Genomic DNA, 19,978 nt, shown 5'->3' on the forward strand with positions numbered 1-19,978 from the left:
CCTATACGTAGCTTACCATGTTGACGATGCGGCATGCACAATTCCAAGCCAGATCCTCTCTTTCCACTGCCTTCTACCTTTCTTGTCAAATCCTGTCCTTGGACACACGAGGTTCTCCACACGTTTTTCCACACATGAAACAAGCTACCTTGTGGACTGCACGTCACAGTGAGCCTGCCCACCCCTACACAAAGGCCACCTACCCCGAGTTCCAAAGACAAGCGCTCAGCCAATGAGTCACTTCGATCTACACAACAATTTACTTTCAACGATTGTTTCGATCGCTGTCATAGACATGTTCTGGCTTGCCCTCTACCTGAACTTTCAAGATGAGTAGTGGGACAGATGTCTTTGCATCGGCATCCCTTGCGCCTCTCAAACAAACCTCGGCCCTTTGTAGGTCATCAGTCAAATGTCTACCTCACTACAAAATGTAAGTGCTTCCGCGCAGCTCGGCGTTTGAATCCCTAATGTATTCATAATCAACCGCAAATGATGCTCACCAGCAAGGCGGTACTACATCCCCTTCACCCGTTTTAGCTGCAACATTAGTTTCCTCCGATTGTTCCCAACGGGTCACGTGGTTAGACTATGTCCGTTCGGAGTCACTGTCGCCGGCTCTTGCTCTGATCATGCCTGGCCTATGGGAACCTTATCTTCTTTTAACCGCCATCATGCTGTGGATACACTGGATGCTGCATGTGCTGCACACGGAAATTATTATTTTTAGTTATTTATCTACCGTGATTATTGCAGGGTGGCAAAGCGGATCAAGTGTCGGTGCAACCAGCTTATCGGCGTCAGCTTCCGGCTGCACCTACAAACAACATCATCTACACCTGTAAAACGACCCGGGGTATCAACCAAACATTCTATGTACAGACTGTGATATCAGCAAGCTGCCTGTGTCGCGTGCAAATCAATTTTATCACCTTGCCCACACATCATCTTTATTTGTCATGGAGATGACGGATAATAGTGATGACAAGATGGCCGTCACAAGCTCTCTTTCCGCACCAACCGCGATTGTCCATGGTCTACTGGCCCGCTCGCATATGCGAGTCAACTTTGTTAAAGAACGAAAATCGGTCAACTGTACGAAGATCGGTCAACTGTAAGTTCCAAGCCCGCCTTCTGTCTTTCAGAATCAACTGTCAGCTTGCTATCAACATGGAATAATCAGGTACCTCTACCGTCGCCCTGGGCTTTTTTGTTTGGGTTGTAGGGGAGGGGTAGCTTCCATCATCATCTCTCTCGACCACTATGAGCCTATTAGAACATTAAAGCGCTCTAGGTTTTTCTCGTGGCTTCCATCAGTTCGCTGGACCACTATAATCCTATTCCAACACGCAAGCACCCGGGACTCCACGGAACCTGCGAGTAAAGCTCGCTGTCCATGCCATCCTCTGTGAACGAGATGGTGCAGATGTCACTGTAGCTCTCTGAAAAAAACATAGGCGGCCACAAAGAGGAATTTGTTAGCGATTACCTGACCTTCGACACTACACTACAAAATAATACAGACTCAGGTGGACAGAGTACACACACACACAGAAAGACACACAGTACACTGATATAGGTCTTACTGTTTGACGCATTTAGTAATCACTTATACTTCGACGAAACACTTGTCCGACAAGTGTTACATTGCCAAGTGGAAGTATCAGAACAGGGGACTTCTTTGTTCGGACAGATGTCCATCAGTTCAACTGTCAACCACGTTTCCAATCTCTGTTCCTGTTGCCATGACACCACCTAACACACTATATCCACTTAAACTGTCTGGTAAATCATCAAATCTGTCACGCAAGTTCCTAATAATGACAAACATAGCCTTTACGGTCACGTGGTGTTTAGTGTGATGGACAAAACACTTTAAATGTTAGACTGGATGTCTTCCCGTCATCATGAACAGACAGAAGAAACCTGCGTCTCCTTACTGACCGTGCTATTTGTGACCGTGACCCCGAAGGGGTTATCGCTGTTTCCCTCGCCATACTCTCCTGTCTCACAACTACCTCTTCCCAACTTGTAGTTACGAGATTTAAATGATAGCCGACAGCTTGAATTTCGACACACGATCCATCACCAGAATGGACTATCTGACATGAGATCGCGAGTCGCCCTACCTCCCCTCCCACACACGACGAAACTCTGAAGAAGTGATCAGAGCATGACAGGTCATACATACCTAGAGATTCCTCAGAATATACATCAGTATGTCACTGGAAACCACACTGAAGGTATTTCTTTAATTTGGGGATTATCATTTGTCGTTAGACATAATAAATAAGCAAGGCAGCACACCCGAGGAAGTTGAAATGCAAGACTGCGGAAGTTATAAAATGAAAGAAGACGATGGCCTGGACATGTCTGCTGCAGGATGCTGCACACTGGATGAAACCTCCACTCGCGGCTGTCCGGAAGTGCACAGACCACATGGCGCTCCTGTCTGCTGCGGCTAATTAGTCTGACCGTCTGTCTGCATCCACATCAATGGTCTCGCTGATGATTTTACATCAACATTGCATTACGACTGGCACGAGGCCACACTCCGCTACAATGCACTCGCCTGGCTGTGGGGAGGGGGATCGTGACTCACCCACGAGCCCATCATGCTGGTGCCAGTACATACGCACGGCCAGAGTGCAGCACACAGCCTCGGCAATACTGTTACGATTATAAGTGCACGACACAGCACTTAGCACTTAGCTACCCCGTTTACTATTACAGGTAAACCACAGCATAACACTGATTACAGGTGCGCGATGAAAGTTCAAGTGACACGTTGAGTAGGCACGGAGGCAGCACTGTGCTCAGTGCAGAGTAGAACAGTAGCACTGTAACGATCACAGGTGCAAAACACATCAAGTAGCACTGGTAAGTAACAAGTGAGGAACACAGCCAGCAGTTACGACCATCCCACCTCTGCAGTCGCTGCACTGATGCTGGCCGTGGTGACGACTCGTCTCTCGTCAGGTGAGAGCGCGCGAGCTGCCGGTAAAATCTCTCGCACCTTCCGGAACCTCTCGTTACCTGCGGCCCACGCCGCCGACTGCCTGTGTTCCCTCTCCCTCCACACACACACACCTCTCCTCCCCCGGCCGGCCGGACAAGTTTGGCGTCTGATGTTACGACTGGCTGCCTACAGCTCCCAGGTGAAAAAAGCCTTGTAAGCCTTGATCTTCGTGCGTTGTAGTAGTTGCGGGAGGACATAGCATTACCAGCACGCGCGCACACACACACAAACACACTATCAATCAATCTCTCATGGCTGGATGTAAGCAAAGTGCACTGCATGAGACTACTCTTATCGTCAACATCTTGTCAGAGCCTGGGTGTGCAGCATGCAGTAGCCGCTGTGGCCACTGGCCATGGGCGATAGCAAACAGTGATAAGGCTAACATTAAAGCACCTGTCAAAGACCATTTTTCGCGACGTGGAGAAGCCTGCCAGCATACCTGACTGTACAAACTACAACCCAGACACGAACTGTCACCTGTCGGTCTTTTGGCTCCACTCCGCCCCCTGACCTCTCAACTCGCATCCATGCCGCCGGCCGGGCACAGACACTTCACAGGCCTTCACCTGTTTTCACTTTGTCCACCATGACCCGGCCTTTGACCCTGACATACATGACGTCAAGTTTGTTCAACAACTAACCGTTAGGATGTCACCTTTGTCTTCGTCTCACTGCTACCAAAGTTCCAGACGCCTGTTGAAGCCTTGCAGAAATGGAAGCAGACGATCTGAACTGCCAGCGGCAAGACTGAACGCTCACTGTCACATTTTTATACATTTAGCAGCGATTACAAATCAAAAGTTGAATGTACAATTAGTCTGTGCTTTACCAACGACTTTTATGTTATCCATCAAAATGTCTGGGACCGGAGTGAGGATGTGATGGTAAGTCGTTGCCTGGGCAACGTGGGGAACTCCAGGGCACGTGTTTTATTTCCAAAGTGGTGTTCGGATCCAGCAGATGTTTTATTCCTGAAGTCTGTAGTTATAAAGCGGTGGCAAAGCTGTTCTGAGGAAAAGGAACATGAAGCGATGTCCGCGGGGTTTGGACGTATAATTGTAATTACGAAATCAAGACACTTTTCCTGGAGTTCCCCACTTTGCCCTAGGGAAACGACTTACTCTCGCTTGCTATCTACGGCCGCTGATACTTGAGGAATATCATTGCATAAAGAGCACGGTGAAGAAGCGACTGTATTTTTCAGTAGCTATGCTAACTTTTCACAATTAAAACAAAAGCTTTCTTAATGTTGGTGGTAGTTGTTTCTTTGTCCTAATGCCACCCACAATCTCTTCGGACGAAAGCATTCATCTTGTCAGTTGTTTGTAATATGGTCGATGAGAGATTGGAGGCGGTTTTAAGTGAGAAGTCAACTGGAATGAATACCATCGCGACAGGTTGAGTAAGCTTAGCTATCTTCCTCGTTCTGAGCCTGATTCAGACGGCTAAACATTCGTTCTTAATGGAAAGCCGGGCAATCACAGACAACAACAAATGTAAATTACCTTGCGGCGACATTTTCCAAGCTTTTCCTCTCACTGTACAGGAAAAAGGAAAAGAGAGCGAAAGCACCCTTGCCACAGATGCGAGCACTGGCGTTTCCATGGATATGAGCATTCAAATTTTAATGAGCTTGTTCACTGAAGTTTTTTTACTACTTTCATTTATTTTGTACTATCATCTATAAATCAGTCAACAACTTGTGTAATATATGTGCTTCACGCTGATATATGCTGATATAGTATGAATATTTATTTTATTACATTTGAAACAGCTTTTTGCACGTTTGCGAGGTACCACTGCACGCCCGATAATAAGAATCCTACTACTACTAAAATACTTTATATATATATATAACAATGGCAGTTTGGATAACATTCGGTCCGCACTTTAAGCCTCAACGATCTGTCCCTAGCCATTCTTTCCTCTCGTGATCAATGGCGAACACAAGCCTGGCGGCATCAGGTGAAGCTATCTCGTTTCGCCGTGTTTCATTCACAAATAAAATTGTGATTGCAAGCGCGCGCATATAGATATGCAGCATGTTCAGTAACATGTTCAGTAACACAGACTTTCCATAAGAGTTCATGCGATCCTAGCACTGAAAGTGCGTTGATGTAGTGAACGCCTCGCGCCACCCTAACATCACAGGTTTTCGTGAATATGCAACAATCTGTAGAAATCATTCAAATACTATTTACTGAATGGCTAGCAGGATGCTGCGCATCAAGTATACAATGTAATTTCTCAAGGAGAAAAAGAAGCTTACCGTCTGCTACAATCCACTAAAACACATTGACAACCACACTGTTCTACACACAGGCCTGTAATAGTGTAGGCTGACAATTAATCTTTCTTGTCACCTGGATTCAGCATGACTATGTACTCAAGCTGGGGAGGAGAGGAACAATGTGAACACACGCGTGCCTCTGTCTCGCAGCACCCCACCCGGACTTGTGTGGTTTCTTTTTTCAAGCGTACCCGTGCAAGCCTCTCACACCTGCGTCAAGAATCTCTCCACGTGCGTCGTTCGTCCTTGTGTACTCCACTTCTCCTGACCTCAGGTACGCCAATGACTTTGTATGCATCACACAATGATGTATTCCGAAGCATCAGGTGAACTCGGGTGTTGCAATCAGGTGAGCTCGGGTGCTGCAAGAGACCAGACAGTCAAAGGCTACTGACGCACGCCGACGGAAGCAGGCAGGTAACCAGCGATACGCAGCCTGCCACGTCGCTGCTCTGTGGTCAGATGGCGGCACCAGTAACGGTAGGGTGGCTCAGCCTGCCTGTGCTGTGCTGCATGCCTGCGTGCACTCGCGCACCTCGCCACCTCCTTTCTGATAAAGCACTGTCTCCTATACACCTGCTGGAGACACACAATCTCCTCCTACAGCATCTGGATGAGTTCACCAAAGTGTACTGCGTGTCTCCTCACAAGAATGACATCCTGAAGTTCTTAAAACGAATAAACAATTCTTTGTTGTTGGTCTTTTTTCACTTTATGTGCACGTATCTAGATAGCACTTCATCTTCATCTGATCCATGATTTCAATTACACTTGACTGGAGGCTGGATTCTTGCCAGCAAAAGCTTCAATCTGGAAAGTCGCATTCTTAAGGAATTGTCAGATGTTGATTTCTGTTCGCCACTGGTCTCTAACTGAAGACATTATGTACAAGTGAATCTCAGAGAGAACGAGACAGAGAGGACGAAGGAAAGATGTCGTTGTAGGTAGAGAAGGATGGTACATCATCATCAGTGCTTTAACTACAGCCTTGGCTTGATGCTGTTGTAACATTCGCCATGTCGTGCACCGACATCTATCCTAGCTTTTTGTAACTAAACAGCAGCTTATTAAGCGATGGGCGAGCTGGTATGAGAATTTAACTCACTAGTACACAAGATGGAATCAATTCATTACACACAAACACACACGCACGCGTATATACACACACAAGACCAGGAGCTAATACCCTCCCCTAACAGCCCCCGCCTTCCCACGGGCTTTAAGCTCATCGTCCTAAGAGTCCCTTGAACCAGAAGAAAAGATAAACACAGATCAGTCTTCTGACCTTATAATCCAGAAGTTACACTTATCCACGGGGTAATCTCGTAAAGGAAATCTGCGACTACCCGCGCATGCGTGCAGCTCTTGCCTGGAGATAATATTCAGTCATGCAAATTGTTTGCACTTTCTCCTACCCGCCCTCGCACCTAAGGTCCCTGTCTGAGCGATCCCGCTGCAAGTTCGCCCCACGTGACTGCGAAAGAAATGAATACCAGACAGCACTGAGAGAGCGCCGAGAGGTTGCCGGCTCCTTTCTGCGCCATCCTGTTGGAGATCTTTGTGCCAGACCTCCAGCTCTAGTACCGGCCGGCTGCAAGACAGGTGATTTCAATATATCTGCTGCCTCTCCGTCGCCGTGTTCAGTAAATCCAGTCCTTTTGTCTACAACTGGCATCCATCAACACCGTCCCTCCCAGGTGCTTTCACTAGAAGACCGAGCTCAAACCCAGTAAACGTCCCGAACAACAGACAAGGTCCACTTGTAAGGCCACGTGGAAACATCTGGAAATCTTGCAAGCAAGATATTAATAATATTTCGTTCGTATAAGCTCATTATTTCGATGAAATCAATGATCAAAGTACCAGGGCAGGAGTTTACAAAGTAAATTCTAAATATGATAAAATAAGCAGCGGAAAGTTTAGAGACGCGATGTTACTCGTCTTTTTACACCTCTATCCACAAAGATGAACATGTTATTAACAGCTTTGTCGCATAATTCTCGTTTTAAAGGATTATTACAGTATACGCCTCTATACAGTCCATGTAAAAACACAGCTGAATGCACAGTTCCTTATTACATTGTATAGCCCATAAAAAAGCTCATCTGGATGCTTGGAAATGTCTCCCCGATTGCTCTTAAGACTGATGCTGTGCAGAAGTGCTGGTGGCGACCATTTAAAGACAACAGTCCAGGATTCTGTTGTACAGGAAGCAGACACTTGTATCTGTTGTATCTTTTGGTACACTTTTATCTCTTCCTTTCCTGTCTGTCTGAAGAGCTTACTCACTTTCACGGCGCCAAATTCCTCGTGAAGTGAAAAGAGGTGCTGTTGCAGATCTCGAGAAATCTCGCCACACCAGCGAGTTTCGATCCCAGTACAGGACAACTCGTCTTTGTGTCATCTGTAAGGCATCCCATCACACTGTGAGTGATGTCCGGAAGAGCACCCTAGAAACACGATGCGGGCAGTCACACAAGCGACGGCTTGCCACTCTGGGGTATCTTCACAGCTGATACCAGTCACCTGCTTCCACTCAGCCTTCAAGGTACTTACAACCTACGCTGGCGGGGGTGAGGGAGGGCACAGACTGCTGTCAGGATCTGCTGTCATCTTTGGTTTCAGCCTAACGTAAACGAAATGTGGACTCTAGTGCCGACCGCTTTCCTTTCATTACTGGAATATTAACGGCAAATAATTTTTAAAATCCAAATAAAACGATTTATTTAAAGGTCACAGGTTCGAAGTTTTGTTAGCTCTCCATCTTCATTTCAAAGAATGTTGAGGGTTGTGAGCAGAAGTCCACACTCATACATTATTTGTACATACGGGTAACACAAGTGAAGGTGACGTCATTTGAGCTGACGTGGTGCATGACGGTGCACACTGAGAATGCGTGATAACATAATGACGTAGCTGAGTAATGACGACACTGAACCTCTGGCACATTCCTGTTAAGTCTGCTTTCCGTGTTTGTAATCCTGAGATGGCTTCCAGCAGACGATAACCTGCAACTGGTGCACAATGATCCCCTTCACGACTTTAACAACTGATGCACTGATTGTGTCGTGTGCTTGCATCAAGCTCGGAAAGCCATGCTGCGTTGGGAGGCTGCAGCTCGGTGTTTCACACGCACGTTCGCGGTCAGTCGGTGTAGCAGACAACAACAACGACATAGACGGTCGACGGTCTAAATTGGGAAAATATCTCATATGTGATCGATCCCCGTCAGTCATACGAGGCAGGAGACTCGCCAGGCAAAAACAAGTCTGTAAAATGCTTGTAAAGGTCAATACAAGCAGCTATCAGGAATGAGATACGGCAAATGATCTTTGTCACAGTGTACAGTCTAATTCACAAAGTGTACACACGTGGTCTAAGCCGTCATGGCTACCTCTCACGTGCTCTGAGGGATGGTTAATCTCTAACAAACACATTATGGCCTCCTACTTTCCTCTGCTGCTATCGCTTTGCGAGAAAAATAACAGTTTGAAACAGCTGACAAAAAGTAATCTGTACATCATGTGATCAAATGCAAGCTGCTAATTACTGTTCGCTGATGTCTCTAAACAATACATCTCCACCATCTCCAATATTCGGTTAAAAAAAACAAACAAGAAAGTGTGTTACACACGTGTGCCTGACTGAAGTGTTAAGTCCATCAGGTCCGTGCTACACCTGAACCATGACTTGTGTTCAGAGGGGGGGCAGGGGGAAATCAGATGGGAAAACCAAACTTGCGAGTGCGTGTACCTGGTTAACAGGAAAGTCCTCCAAACACCTCATTTTCTTCCGTCTTCCTTGCTCTCTTTTCTCCTCCATCCTTCTTTCAACTTGCCGACTTTTGGCGCCCCATCGGCGCCAAGGTGTGGAACAGTAGATAAAGTGCCGTCACCCTTCATTTACTACGCCCCACAAACTAACATGATGAGCATACAGGTGTGGTGTTCACCAACGCCTTCTTGTCCATGTAATGGACATGTACCTTCCGTAAAACGTTTCTTTGGTTGTCTTTATGTTTCGATCTTTAAATTCGGGCACGATGCCATCAGTAATGTAAGCATACTTGAACCGTCATTTTGAGAACTGATTAAAAGGTTTATAATGTGAAACTCACTATCCCGGGTCTAAACATAATTCAATGGTCTTAAACTGCCCTTTTAAGAAGCTACTAAAATCTTTTAATGCGAAATTCCCAAACATGGTTGTAAACATAACTCAGTACTCTTGAACTGCCTTTTTGAGAATTTAGGCGAAAATGAAATATATATAAAATGAACAGTGTTTTCTCCAATGATTCAAGCTTTGGTTTCACATAACACTGCTAAAGCAAAGAACATATTGTTGGAGAAAAGTGCAACAAGTACCTGGACGTCAATCCACAAGCTTTTTTTTTTTAAAAAAAACAAAAAAAAACAAAAACAACAACAGCAAAAAACTGAAGATAGTATACTATTTCCTGAGAGCAGAAATTTCAGCAAGTGAAAGTAAGCATCTGTGTTTTTCGATTACGTCAAGTGCCTATTATGGTGCTAGGGTCGCCATCTGCCAGTACAATCTGGATGAACAGCTCTCCCGACAGGATGTTTGCGTTTTCTTGTTCACCCGCACAAAGAGCGAGCAAGGGTAGGACGCTCGTGGTGGCACGGGTGTGCCAGACACTGGCAGCAGCAAGTGATGCACAACATGCACCTTTTGTGTGTCAGCACGAGCGACTGCACTTTCCCCTGTCTACAGAATCCCATGACCGCAGGCCAGCACCAACATCCGACTTTCCCCTGTCGGATATGGGAAATCAGGCGATTACGGGGAATTCTCGGATGGTGTGAAAACTCGCTGGGCGCGAGGCGTTAGGGCAGCTGCTGACAACAGGTTAAAAGGGTTTGCTGGTTATTTTAGGCAACAATGTCATTGATGAAAAACGAACAACAATGCCCGCTTTCATTAAAACATTGAGGTTCATCAGTCCAGTAATCATGCTCTCTGCATGCTGTGTTGAGTTACGGTTTATAAACTACGTCTTTAACTGGAATTTCTGTTAATAAACTGGTGATGAATCTACCATAAGACGACTACAACACATTGCCATACTTTCCAAGGTGTCACTTGTGTAACAATTTAAGCCTTATCGAGAATGGCACTACTTGTTGCACGTTAGGAGATAAAGGGTATGGGTTAATTCTTGTTGTGTTCTAGCTTGCAAATGTTGATTACCGGAATAAGGGATGCTCCGACACTCAAGTGTACGGACACGAGCTGTAATTAGAATTTCTGTGACCAGAACGAGACAACTTGACCAGCATGGTGTACTGTTCAAACGTTTGACCACGTTTCCCACTCAGTGTTATTATCACAATCTTTGAGCTGAGAAAATGAACAAACAAACAATAACTGAAACAAAAATACCAGACTCCAAACAGAAGACGCCAGTTTCGAAACTGTAATTTTCTTTTAGCCGAAGTGCTGCTACTCGGTTTGCTTTTTCAAAGATAAGCCTTCTTGCCACCCACAAAGTTCAATTATCTTAAGTGCTGCTGGCACGTGTTTCAATGACCGCTAAATTACAAAGCCGTCATACTCTTGTTTTTATGTTCTGTCTTCTGATCAAAGGCCGTCTGGGAGCTGGACCGAAGCCAGTTCAGACTCAACATATTCAGCTCCTCCGAAAACAACCTCCACTTTTCCCAAGGAGGTGTGGTGAGGATGGTGTAGTTTATCTACACGTGGTCAATGTTCCGACGGCTGCCATCACGCAACGCTGTGCGCATGCGCTGTGATCCCACCGAACAGCCCGACAACCCGGCGACCTCGCGCCGCTTGCGCTTAGGCGAAGTGTGATCACTGTTTTGGATTTGTGCCAGCGACATCAGGAAACAGATGCGAGAAAACGGCAACGAACGATCTGATGAAAATAGGAGTTAAGCCGGCCTTAATGTCTATCTGATAATACTGCTAACAGCTGTGTCTGCAGCCCACAAAAGAACATGTAACTGTCAGGTCTGAATAAAACTCTACAGTGCGGCGCACCAACATAAAATAAAGATGATTACGTTGTATTACGCGACAGCAGCCATTGCAGATGACTAAGCATACTAACTACATGATTACGCTCGCACAATGGCAAGAATATTTACAGAGGCATGTATAGCTGTATCTTTACATTTCTGAACATCTTTTACTATCCATCAATGAAGCCGTCAATTAAAAAAAAAAAAAAAGCTGGAGAGAAGTCTAAAAATGTACAGATGTGAGCAGGAAAACAGAATGATAAATGAGCATGGGCAATCTGCAGCATGCAGAGATACGGATACGTCCACGATTTCGCAGCTCGTGCATTTTGCTCCAACCCACACGAAAAGCACGCCTACATCAATAACACTGAGCGAGTGGTTCGCACATTGCTGTCTAGTGTATCATTACCGGTAAACAACTCTCTTTTGATGTCTAAGCACGTGCACATACTAATGTAGTACATGCATGGGGACTTGAGTGTCAATGCTCTGTGCAAGAGTTTGTAAGAAATAGCGTCTTCACAAAGTTAATATGGAGCAAGGCGCTTTAGATGTCATCAATGGCCGCTGTTATATATTCCGAATAAAAATTCCACACTATATTACGCGTGTCTATAACATGCCTAACACATTCAGGTCAATATATGTCGATTCAGTTTTCCAATCAGTTCGAAATGTACTGTGACATCTGAATAAGAATTTTCGTCGTAATTTATGAGTTGCTCAAGATTGAAATCTGTGTGCTTTTGAAATGTTTTCAAGTCAAAATAGCATCTTATTTTCTTTGATGAAAGCTATAAACAAAACCGCTTTTCTAATGATTCTTGCAAAAATAAAAAAAAAAAGTTCCGAAGATGCCCACTGAGGGAAGGGAGGCAAGTATTTTTAAAAGGTTGCGGTACATTGTTTACTTCCCCTGCTTTTGAGGCAGAGAACGATCTCATACCGTCTTTTCATTTCTTTTTCTTCTTCCTCCTCCCGCCCTTGTTGGGGTTCTTATGGGACAGCCAACTTACAGTAACTGTTACCTGCATAAATAGTCTGACTATGCACCAACAGCTTCCCGACATTACACAGCCAACAGCCAAGCACTATTTCGTTCTCAAATAAACGAGTTGACATCATTGTAGAGTGATCATTCCCAAATTAGGAGGATAAATCTCCGTTTTGATTGCGAAATAAAAGCCTTGAAATATATACAGGCATATACACGTTAAGTCCTGACATCATTATGATGCAAGGGTGTGTTTATGTAGTGAAAACTACTGCCCGATTGATATAATAGCATTTTAGCTGGCTGCTAAACGCTAGCAAGCAGCTAGCGTGACTGAGCATCCGGTGACCTGATCCTAGGTTTCGCGTGTTACTAAAGAAGATGATGAGATCTGAAGGACTATATTTCATGGAGGAGATAATTATTCCCACTTTAGTATTGACTAGCTCGCGAGAAGGCCACTAAGAATAGCAGGTGAGCACTACTCACCGATGCTGTGCGTGTCGGCGTCCCTGTCATGGCAGCGCGAGTGCTGGAGGGCGTTCTCCCTGATGCTCTGCAGCGTCTCGTAGCCCCATCGCTTGTCAAACTCCTCCTTCCCTCCATCCAAGCGTAACCGCCGCCGCTGCTTGTAGCACACGCGCTCTTCTGCGATCTGAATGCATGATTATTGTGGATTAGTGATCAAAATGGATTGTAATTGTGGATTAGCTATGGAAGTTTATTGCAATTATGGATTATTCATTAACGTGTATGGGAAAAGTGGACTATCTAAAGGTATGGTCATCGTAGTGATTAATTTTATATCGTCTACATCTACTGATATCTGAAAGAAAACGCAAACCGTTCAGGTTGGTCTTTAAGGTGAAGAGGAAGAGTGCATGTCAAAGGTCGCTGCGTGCATGTCTCCGTGTAAAAGACAAAGGCACGATAGGGGCTAAGATTTCCGCCAAAAGCTGCGACGAATAATCAGCCTAAACCTTTATCGGTCTAACCAAACTGCACAAAAATGTTACATGACATTTAGAGCACTCTTCGCTCTTAGCCTCACTAAGTGGACGGTCTTTGTCAACACAGTGCTCAGCCATGAATGAGGACGGAGGACGAGTGGTCTGTATGTCGACAGAGCAGAGACCAGACGCAGTCCCACTGTCTGACCTCTGGCAGCAGGTCGCATCGCGCCACCTGGAGGTAATGTCGAGCAGGCAGTTGTCTGCTTTTGGTAGCAGGCTAGTTTCCGAAGATGGATTACCTGAGATGCTGGTTCCTAGGATCCTGTCAGTCGGTTAAGCGGGAGGTCAAGCGTGGATGGACATTTCCAACGACAAGAAATGAAAAAAAAAGGACAATTATCAAAATGAGGCCAACAGCACCTATGTCCACTCAAAAGAGCTAGCTACATGGCCATTGGACATTCTTCTTTCATTCTAACAAGCCGTGGTCTACTGAATATTGTTCTGTTAGTCTGGCAAGACACGGACCAAACATTCTTGTCTCAGTCTGGCAAGACATTACTTTTCGCGGCCCATTGAAGATTCTTCTGTCTAAGAAAAACAATGACAAACGAACATTTTTCTCTTTCCATTTCCAACTTTCTCTTTCTAAAACAAAATTTAACTGTTAAGCTGCTGTCAAAAGGGAGTGTTAAAGCCTTTTCGCAGCGGCAGACCGGCTGACGAAAGAAAATGTACCATCCTTTCTATGTCGCTCTAAAAAATGCCAATACACTACACTGAAATTACTTTTTAAAATCCTCTTGGGTGGAAACACTCAAAAAATTTGGCTGAATTACAGAAAGTGAAGAAATGTTATGTCCTACTGTTTGACTAGTATGATTGGCATTTCGCAACAACAAAAAAAAAATATGGGTTCCCCGATCTGCAACTTAAGTGGAGAAAAGAAATAAAACATTCCTCTTTCCATTGGCATTATTTACAACTCCTGTCAGCATTTTTTTCTTCACAGATAAAATACGAAATTATTTTTATAGGTGGATGCCAGTGGGAGGGTGGGAGAACGGTCATTATGGAGTAAAGAAACGGTTATGTATGGTGTGTCTATATACATGCTCTACTCTGACATAAAAAAGGGGGAAGGGACAACAATTTCAGTGGCATGGTAATATTATTAATGGCATAAAACTTTTAAACAAAACTCTAGAAGTGGTGGTGGTGGTGGTGTGGAGCACAATATCCTGGCCAAAAGGAAAGCTTATTGCTGCACACATGATACTATCTACAAGACAATTACAGTCGATGATGTAAGAGGAACAAGGCTAAGGTTTTAGCCAGGACCTCTCACATGATCACTGAGAGCAGCAACACCATCCAAACTAAATATAAACACGGAGATTGAATACTGACATTCAAATGGAAACAGAGAAACAAAATATGGGAGAAATCTACCAGAATGTTTGAAATGTACAGCAGCTGTTGAAGGTTTGAAATGTATAGCAGCTGTGTTAAAGGTATGAAACGTACAGTAGTTGTGTTAAAGGTATGAAATGCACAGCAACTGTTGAAGGTTTGAAATGCACAGCAGCTGTGTCAAGCGTATCACAGTGTGTGTGTGGAGGTGGAGGTGGAAGAACAGAACGTACACAGCTCATGATAGTTACATCCCAGAAGGAGAATAAATCCCAGGTAAAGAAAGTGGGTCTATAGCTGTGCTGAAGGAACAAATTATGTATCGTAGTTCAAGTTTCAAGTCGGATTTAAAGAAGGTAAATCAGTTACATCTAAAATAAAGGACTAAACACTCTGTAAAGGTAATTGTGAGAGTTACCTCCTCACTGCCATGGAAAGTCAGTTTGCCCATGTCTTCGAGCAGCACACAAAAACATGGATCCCATGTGATTGTAGGAACATGGCCGTCTGCAAACGATTCCTTCTCCTCTGTCTCCTCCACACCTGAAATAAAGGTAAACACCTTTGTTGACACAATAAACATAAGCTTCTGTTGACACAAATATAATAAACCTCTGTTCAACTAAATAAAAATAAACCTTTTTGTCACAAATAAATGGCATCCCTGTTAACATAAATAAACTAATGGCGATGCAAATAAAAATAAACATCTTCTAAGGTAAATAAACAATAAGACCCTATTAATCCAAATAAACAAAATAATCCCCAAGAATAAGCATAATAAATATATGATGGTGTATAAACAAAAACCCTTTTGGTATAAAAAGATAATGAACTTCTAATGTCTGCTGGAGAAATATTCCTCAGCAAACATCACTGTACAAAGAAAGAGGTCAACACTGGGAAGTCAAGAGATGGCAAAGAAACATATTTTCCCAGATTTCCCACTACCATTACTGAGGCTTCCACAAAGTCTCCAGAAGGTAAGGGGTTGTTACCCAGAGTTGGTGGAAATGGTATCATGCACTGAACATTACTCAATTAAAAAAAAATTGCACTTATTTACTACTTTATGTTTCACAAGAATCAGGCACTGAAATTTGACGTCTAAATAAAATAAAGGAAACAACAGCAGTGAAAACAGAGGGCAAGCATAGTGAATGTGTGACTGTGATGTCATAAATTACAGTCAAAATCTTGAAAACAGTTGCTACCATTTGTTACTCGAAAATTTTTGTTATTCTGAATTAATTTTTTTTTAAAGTCTCAAATAACTCTGACATTCACAATTGTTTCTTCCAAGAACTCAATACACCAATTAAGCACACTGGTGTATGAAAGGCGTTTTATGGTTGACTCTATCTTGCCTTGGCACACCTGTCACAGCCAAGCACCATAAACCTCCTCTTTTTTAAAAATGTCATTTCTAGCCACCGCAGGTCCATGAAACTCCCTCCCTTCCCCCAGCTCTCTCTTTCCTATTAACACCCCCACACACACACAGGCAGAGAGAAAGAGGGTAAAAAAAGAGAGAAGGGAAGCACAGAAAGGAAGGACGGACCAGGGAAGAAGCGATAGCCGAAGCCTGAAAACTGTGTAAAGTTGTTCAAATCCGTTAAAAACAGCTGTGAAAATCTGCGACCACGTTTAGCATAATAAGAAACAAGCAACAAATAAACATCCTGCATCTCTTGATAATTATGTTGGAAACTCGATTAACATGTAGACAGCTTGAACACCTCACTGCTAATACCATCCACGCCCTCGCTTGTCGCGGGATCACAGCTGGATTACACCATGGATGTGTATAGGTGGACTGCTGTCTGCCGAGACCAATCCTTAGCCTCTTGCGAAGTTCGCCGTTAGTCTCGGCCAGCCTAAACAATCCATGTGACTAAACCGGAAGCTTTGTAGTATCATGCCTCGTTTTAGTAGTTAACTGGAAAAAAATCGTCTCTCCAGTGATACACGTTCGTGGATTACACAGGCTGAAGTGTATGTAATTTGGTAATTGTCATAATATGCAACAGCCACTGGTTAACTGCAGACGATTACAATCTTTTGTCTATTCATGGTTTTCAATAAAAATGTCGTACTTCAAACAGATTTGGGAAACGGACCACCCAGTTCGAAAGGAGATGGGCACCGCCCATGACAAAAAGTTGGCCCCGGGAAAAGTGAGGTCTGTAACCCTTCTTTCCCAATGCTTTAAAAGGTTAGAGGACGACCTTTACCTTTTACTCCAGATAGCTGACCTTGTGACTGCTTAATTCAGAGGTGCTAGAGCCACTGGCTCAGCGAGTGGTTTTCAATGCGAAGGTTGAAGGTTCATTGCTTAATGATTATCTTTTTTTTTTTTGGAAAACATGCAATTTCTGTGTTTATTGATTTGAAGATCTTGTTTGTTTGTGTGTGTTTGTAAGGTGTTAGCTCGAAATCTATGATTAAGATAGCTTATGGATTTGAGGTAAGGTTCAAGTTTTGGTGTCTGCTCAAATTTTGGACAGAATGAGTAGACAAACCAATCGAGGTTAAGATTTATTAAGACAGCAACCACGTCCCACTGCTCGCGCAAGCGCAGAACAGTTTAGTCGCCATATTGTTTGCAGTCAGACCGAAGCGGATGTTATTGTCAAAATGAGCATTAAACGCTGGTTACCCGCACAAATACACAGGTACTCCCTCCCCCTCCCTTCCTCGCCTCATACAGAGGCTCCCTTCACTTAACAAAACTATTATTTAGAACTGACGCGACCATCTTCCCCTTCCCAACACACACCTACATATCACTTATGTCTACTATCTACTCCAGCATCAGGTGCGTATATTTTTTGCCAATCGCTCGCTATCCTAATCTCTAAGTTTGGTTAGTTCTCGTCGTGTGACCCAGCACTTGTCCCCTCACCCTGCTATTTAGGGAAATTACTCGCCTGCATGTCATCCCTCTGGGGTCCTCGCTTCCCTCGGAATTTCTGCCGCATCGCACTACACTGGAAACTGCGTTTGATGGCCAGCAGACACACAAACATAGCTTACCTTAAAGGCTAACCCCAGTGCAAAATTATTTTCAAAAGAGAAAATGTTCTTTTAGCGAGAAACAAGTACTATTCTGTGTATGTGTTTTAACAGAGCTTGCAACACTCGCAACAGAAACCAGCAGGAACAGAACTTACTGAAGACATCAACGTAATGTAACAGAAACAAGCAGGAAGATGAAAAGACATCTACTTCCTCAATTTGGAAATCAAAGGACCAAAATATTCCGAGAAAACAAGGGCATGCAACGTTGATCGTTCACGAAAATACAGTGGCAAGGCATCCGAGTGTCACTTTACCCGCCTCAGTAATTCAGCCAGTCAGCTCCAAGGTGGTCCAGCCAACGTCTATTAGTTTCAGATTAGCGGATACATAGCTTTTAACAGTAAAATTCTCGCCTAGGTTTGGGATAGAGATCAAGACCTCGATTCCCGCCACAAGTAATGTCGGCTCACTGATTCATCTCATTAGCATTATGTTGAAACCTCTGACAATGACCGGCGTTCAGTAGCGTCAGAAGTAACGATTTAGGTCAGTCCCAGCGTGCACCGCGCGGCCCGGGGGCGCAACGGTTAGCGCCTGTCACCAATATGGTGATGGATGTCCTGGGTTCAGCTCTCGTCTCGGGCACATTCTTCTTTGCATGTGGCATCTGTTTAAAGGACTGACTTCCTTACCCTGATATAGCCTTAGTTGCCGGCCCTGAGTGAACCACCATATCCCCACCTACCCATCCTAGCGTGAACATATATAATGTATATACAGATTTACTACGCAAACTCACAACAAACTTCCGTTAACTTGCTAACTTTCATGTTTGACCCGGGTTAACCTTTAACGTTCTGGGGGCCGTGTGCACTATCCTGTAGAACGATTATGCATGCCGTCCCAGCTTGCTGCCAGTCCAGCCTGAATGTGTCAGAGAACGCCAACTGGTCACATGACCACGATCGGATGTCACAAAAACACGTGCATGCTTTTCCGCTCTTTGAATGAAGTCCACTTCAGGCCGGAACACAACAGCGCTCGGCACAGAAAATCTAACTGTACAACTCCATGCAAAACGTGGGGTTAAAAAAGCGGGACTGCTTGGTAAAAATGTGCTCCTCCCTCCCCTTCAACATCCTGACTGATTAGTGACACCGGATTCGCTCAAATGCGACAATTGCATCCCTCTCACACCCTCCTCTTACCCCCTCCACACACACACACGAGGAAGCAGCTGGCGAGACGGGCATTGCGCACGTGAGTGGAAGGGGGATGTAGTGACTTGCCTCAGTAAGCAATTTAAAATAGCAATTTATTATTAAACCTTATATGTTGCATACTCTTTGTGAAAAATGAATGTCATGTAACCACTCTGTAAGACAGCTATACTGTCATTCTTGTCTGACTGGGACACTCGACCAATACTTCAGGAACTTTCTACAAATCCCGGTAAATACTTATCTCCCAATTGCAAATAAAATAAATGCTAAAAAGATCAGTTCAAAAATACTTGAAAAGGATTAGAGACAACTCCGCATGTACATCAGGCGAGTGGCATCAAAACACATCACTTTAGGAAGAGGACAACACACGGAATCTTATAACCGAAGCCTTTAGAGTATATAATATGTTTGCAGTCTACTGAAACAATAGTTTAAACCATCTAAACTAGTCTTGAACAAAATATCTTCTCGAACACTTCTTAATCGCAGCCATCTTTTCACTAGAGGCATTGATGACGTTTTAAGCGATGAACTTCTTAATAGACGACCAACGACCACCTGCTCCTCGTGCCCACGGCGACACTCCATCCATCAACACCAAATTCGAGTTACCAGTAAATCTTTCTAAACGAAGAAACCTGTGTGTGTGTGCGAGTGTGTGTGCGAGTGTATGTCAAACTAACAAAGCTGTCCTGGTATGGTGGACTAGTGATTTACATGTTTAAACTACGTGAATTCGAAACAACGCGTTTTAGAGTTTGTAAAAGAAAAGAATAAAATTTTTTACATTAATAAATGTGATTGAGTTTCTATTGACTGTTGTGTCAGTTTCTTCTAATGACTGTTGTCAGGATTTTTGTACTAATTACATGTAAGATGGTGAGGGTCATGCTAGGGACTACAAACATGTTCTAGTGATACCTCAGTACTGACAAAGAAAGTGCTGTGCGGCGTCCCTCTTGTAACTGTCCTCCTACCTTTGTCCTTCCCCAGAAAACAAATTTATTATTGATCTTAGTCAAGTTTTAGCGGTTACTTTATCGTACAC

General features: G+C 44.1%; 1 protein-coding gene across 1 annotated transcript in view; it reads right to left on the minus strand.

Moving 5' to 3' along the window:
• LOC112576314 (ras GTPase-activating protein nGAP-like) overlaps nt 1-19,978 on the minus strand; it is a 100,118-nt gene that overhangs the window by 70,284 nt on the left and 9,856 nt on the right. Inside the window, exons 2-3 of the mRNA XM_025258668.1 lie at nt 15,102-15,226; nt 12,807-12,972 (exon numbers count right to left, since the gene is read on the minus strand). Of these exons, the coding sequence (XP_025114453.1) occupies nt 12,807-12,972; nt 15,102-15,226 (291 nt within the window). The remainder of the gene's footprint in view (nt 1-12,806; nt 12,973-15,101; nt 15,227-19,978) is intronic.

Source organism: Pomacea canaliculata, linkage group LG11 (assembly GCF_003073045.1).
Source record: "Pomacea canaliculata isolate SZHN2017 linkage group LG11, ASM307304v1, whole genome shotgun sequence".
Classification (NCBI taxonomy): Eukaryota; Metazoa; Mollusca; class Gastropoda; order Architaenioglossa; family Ampullariidae; genus Pomacea; species Pomacea canaliculata.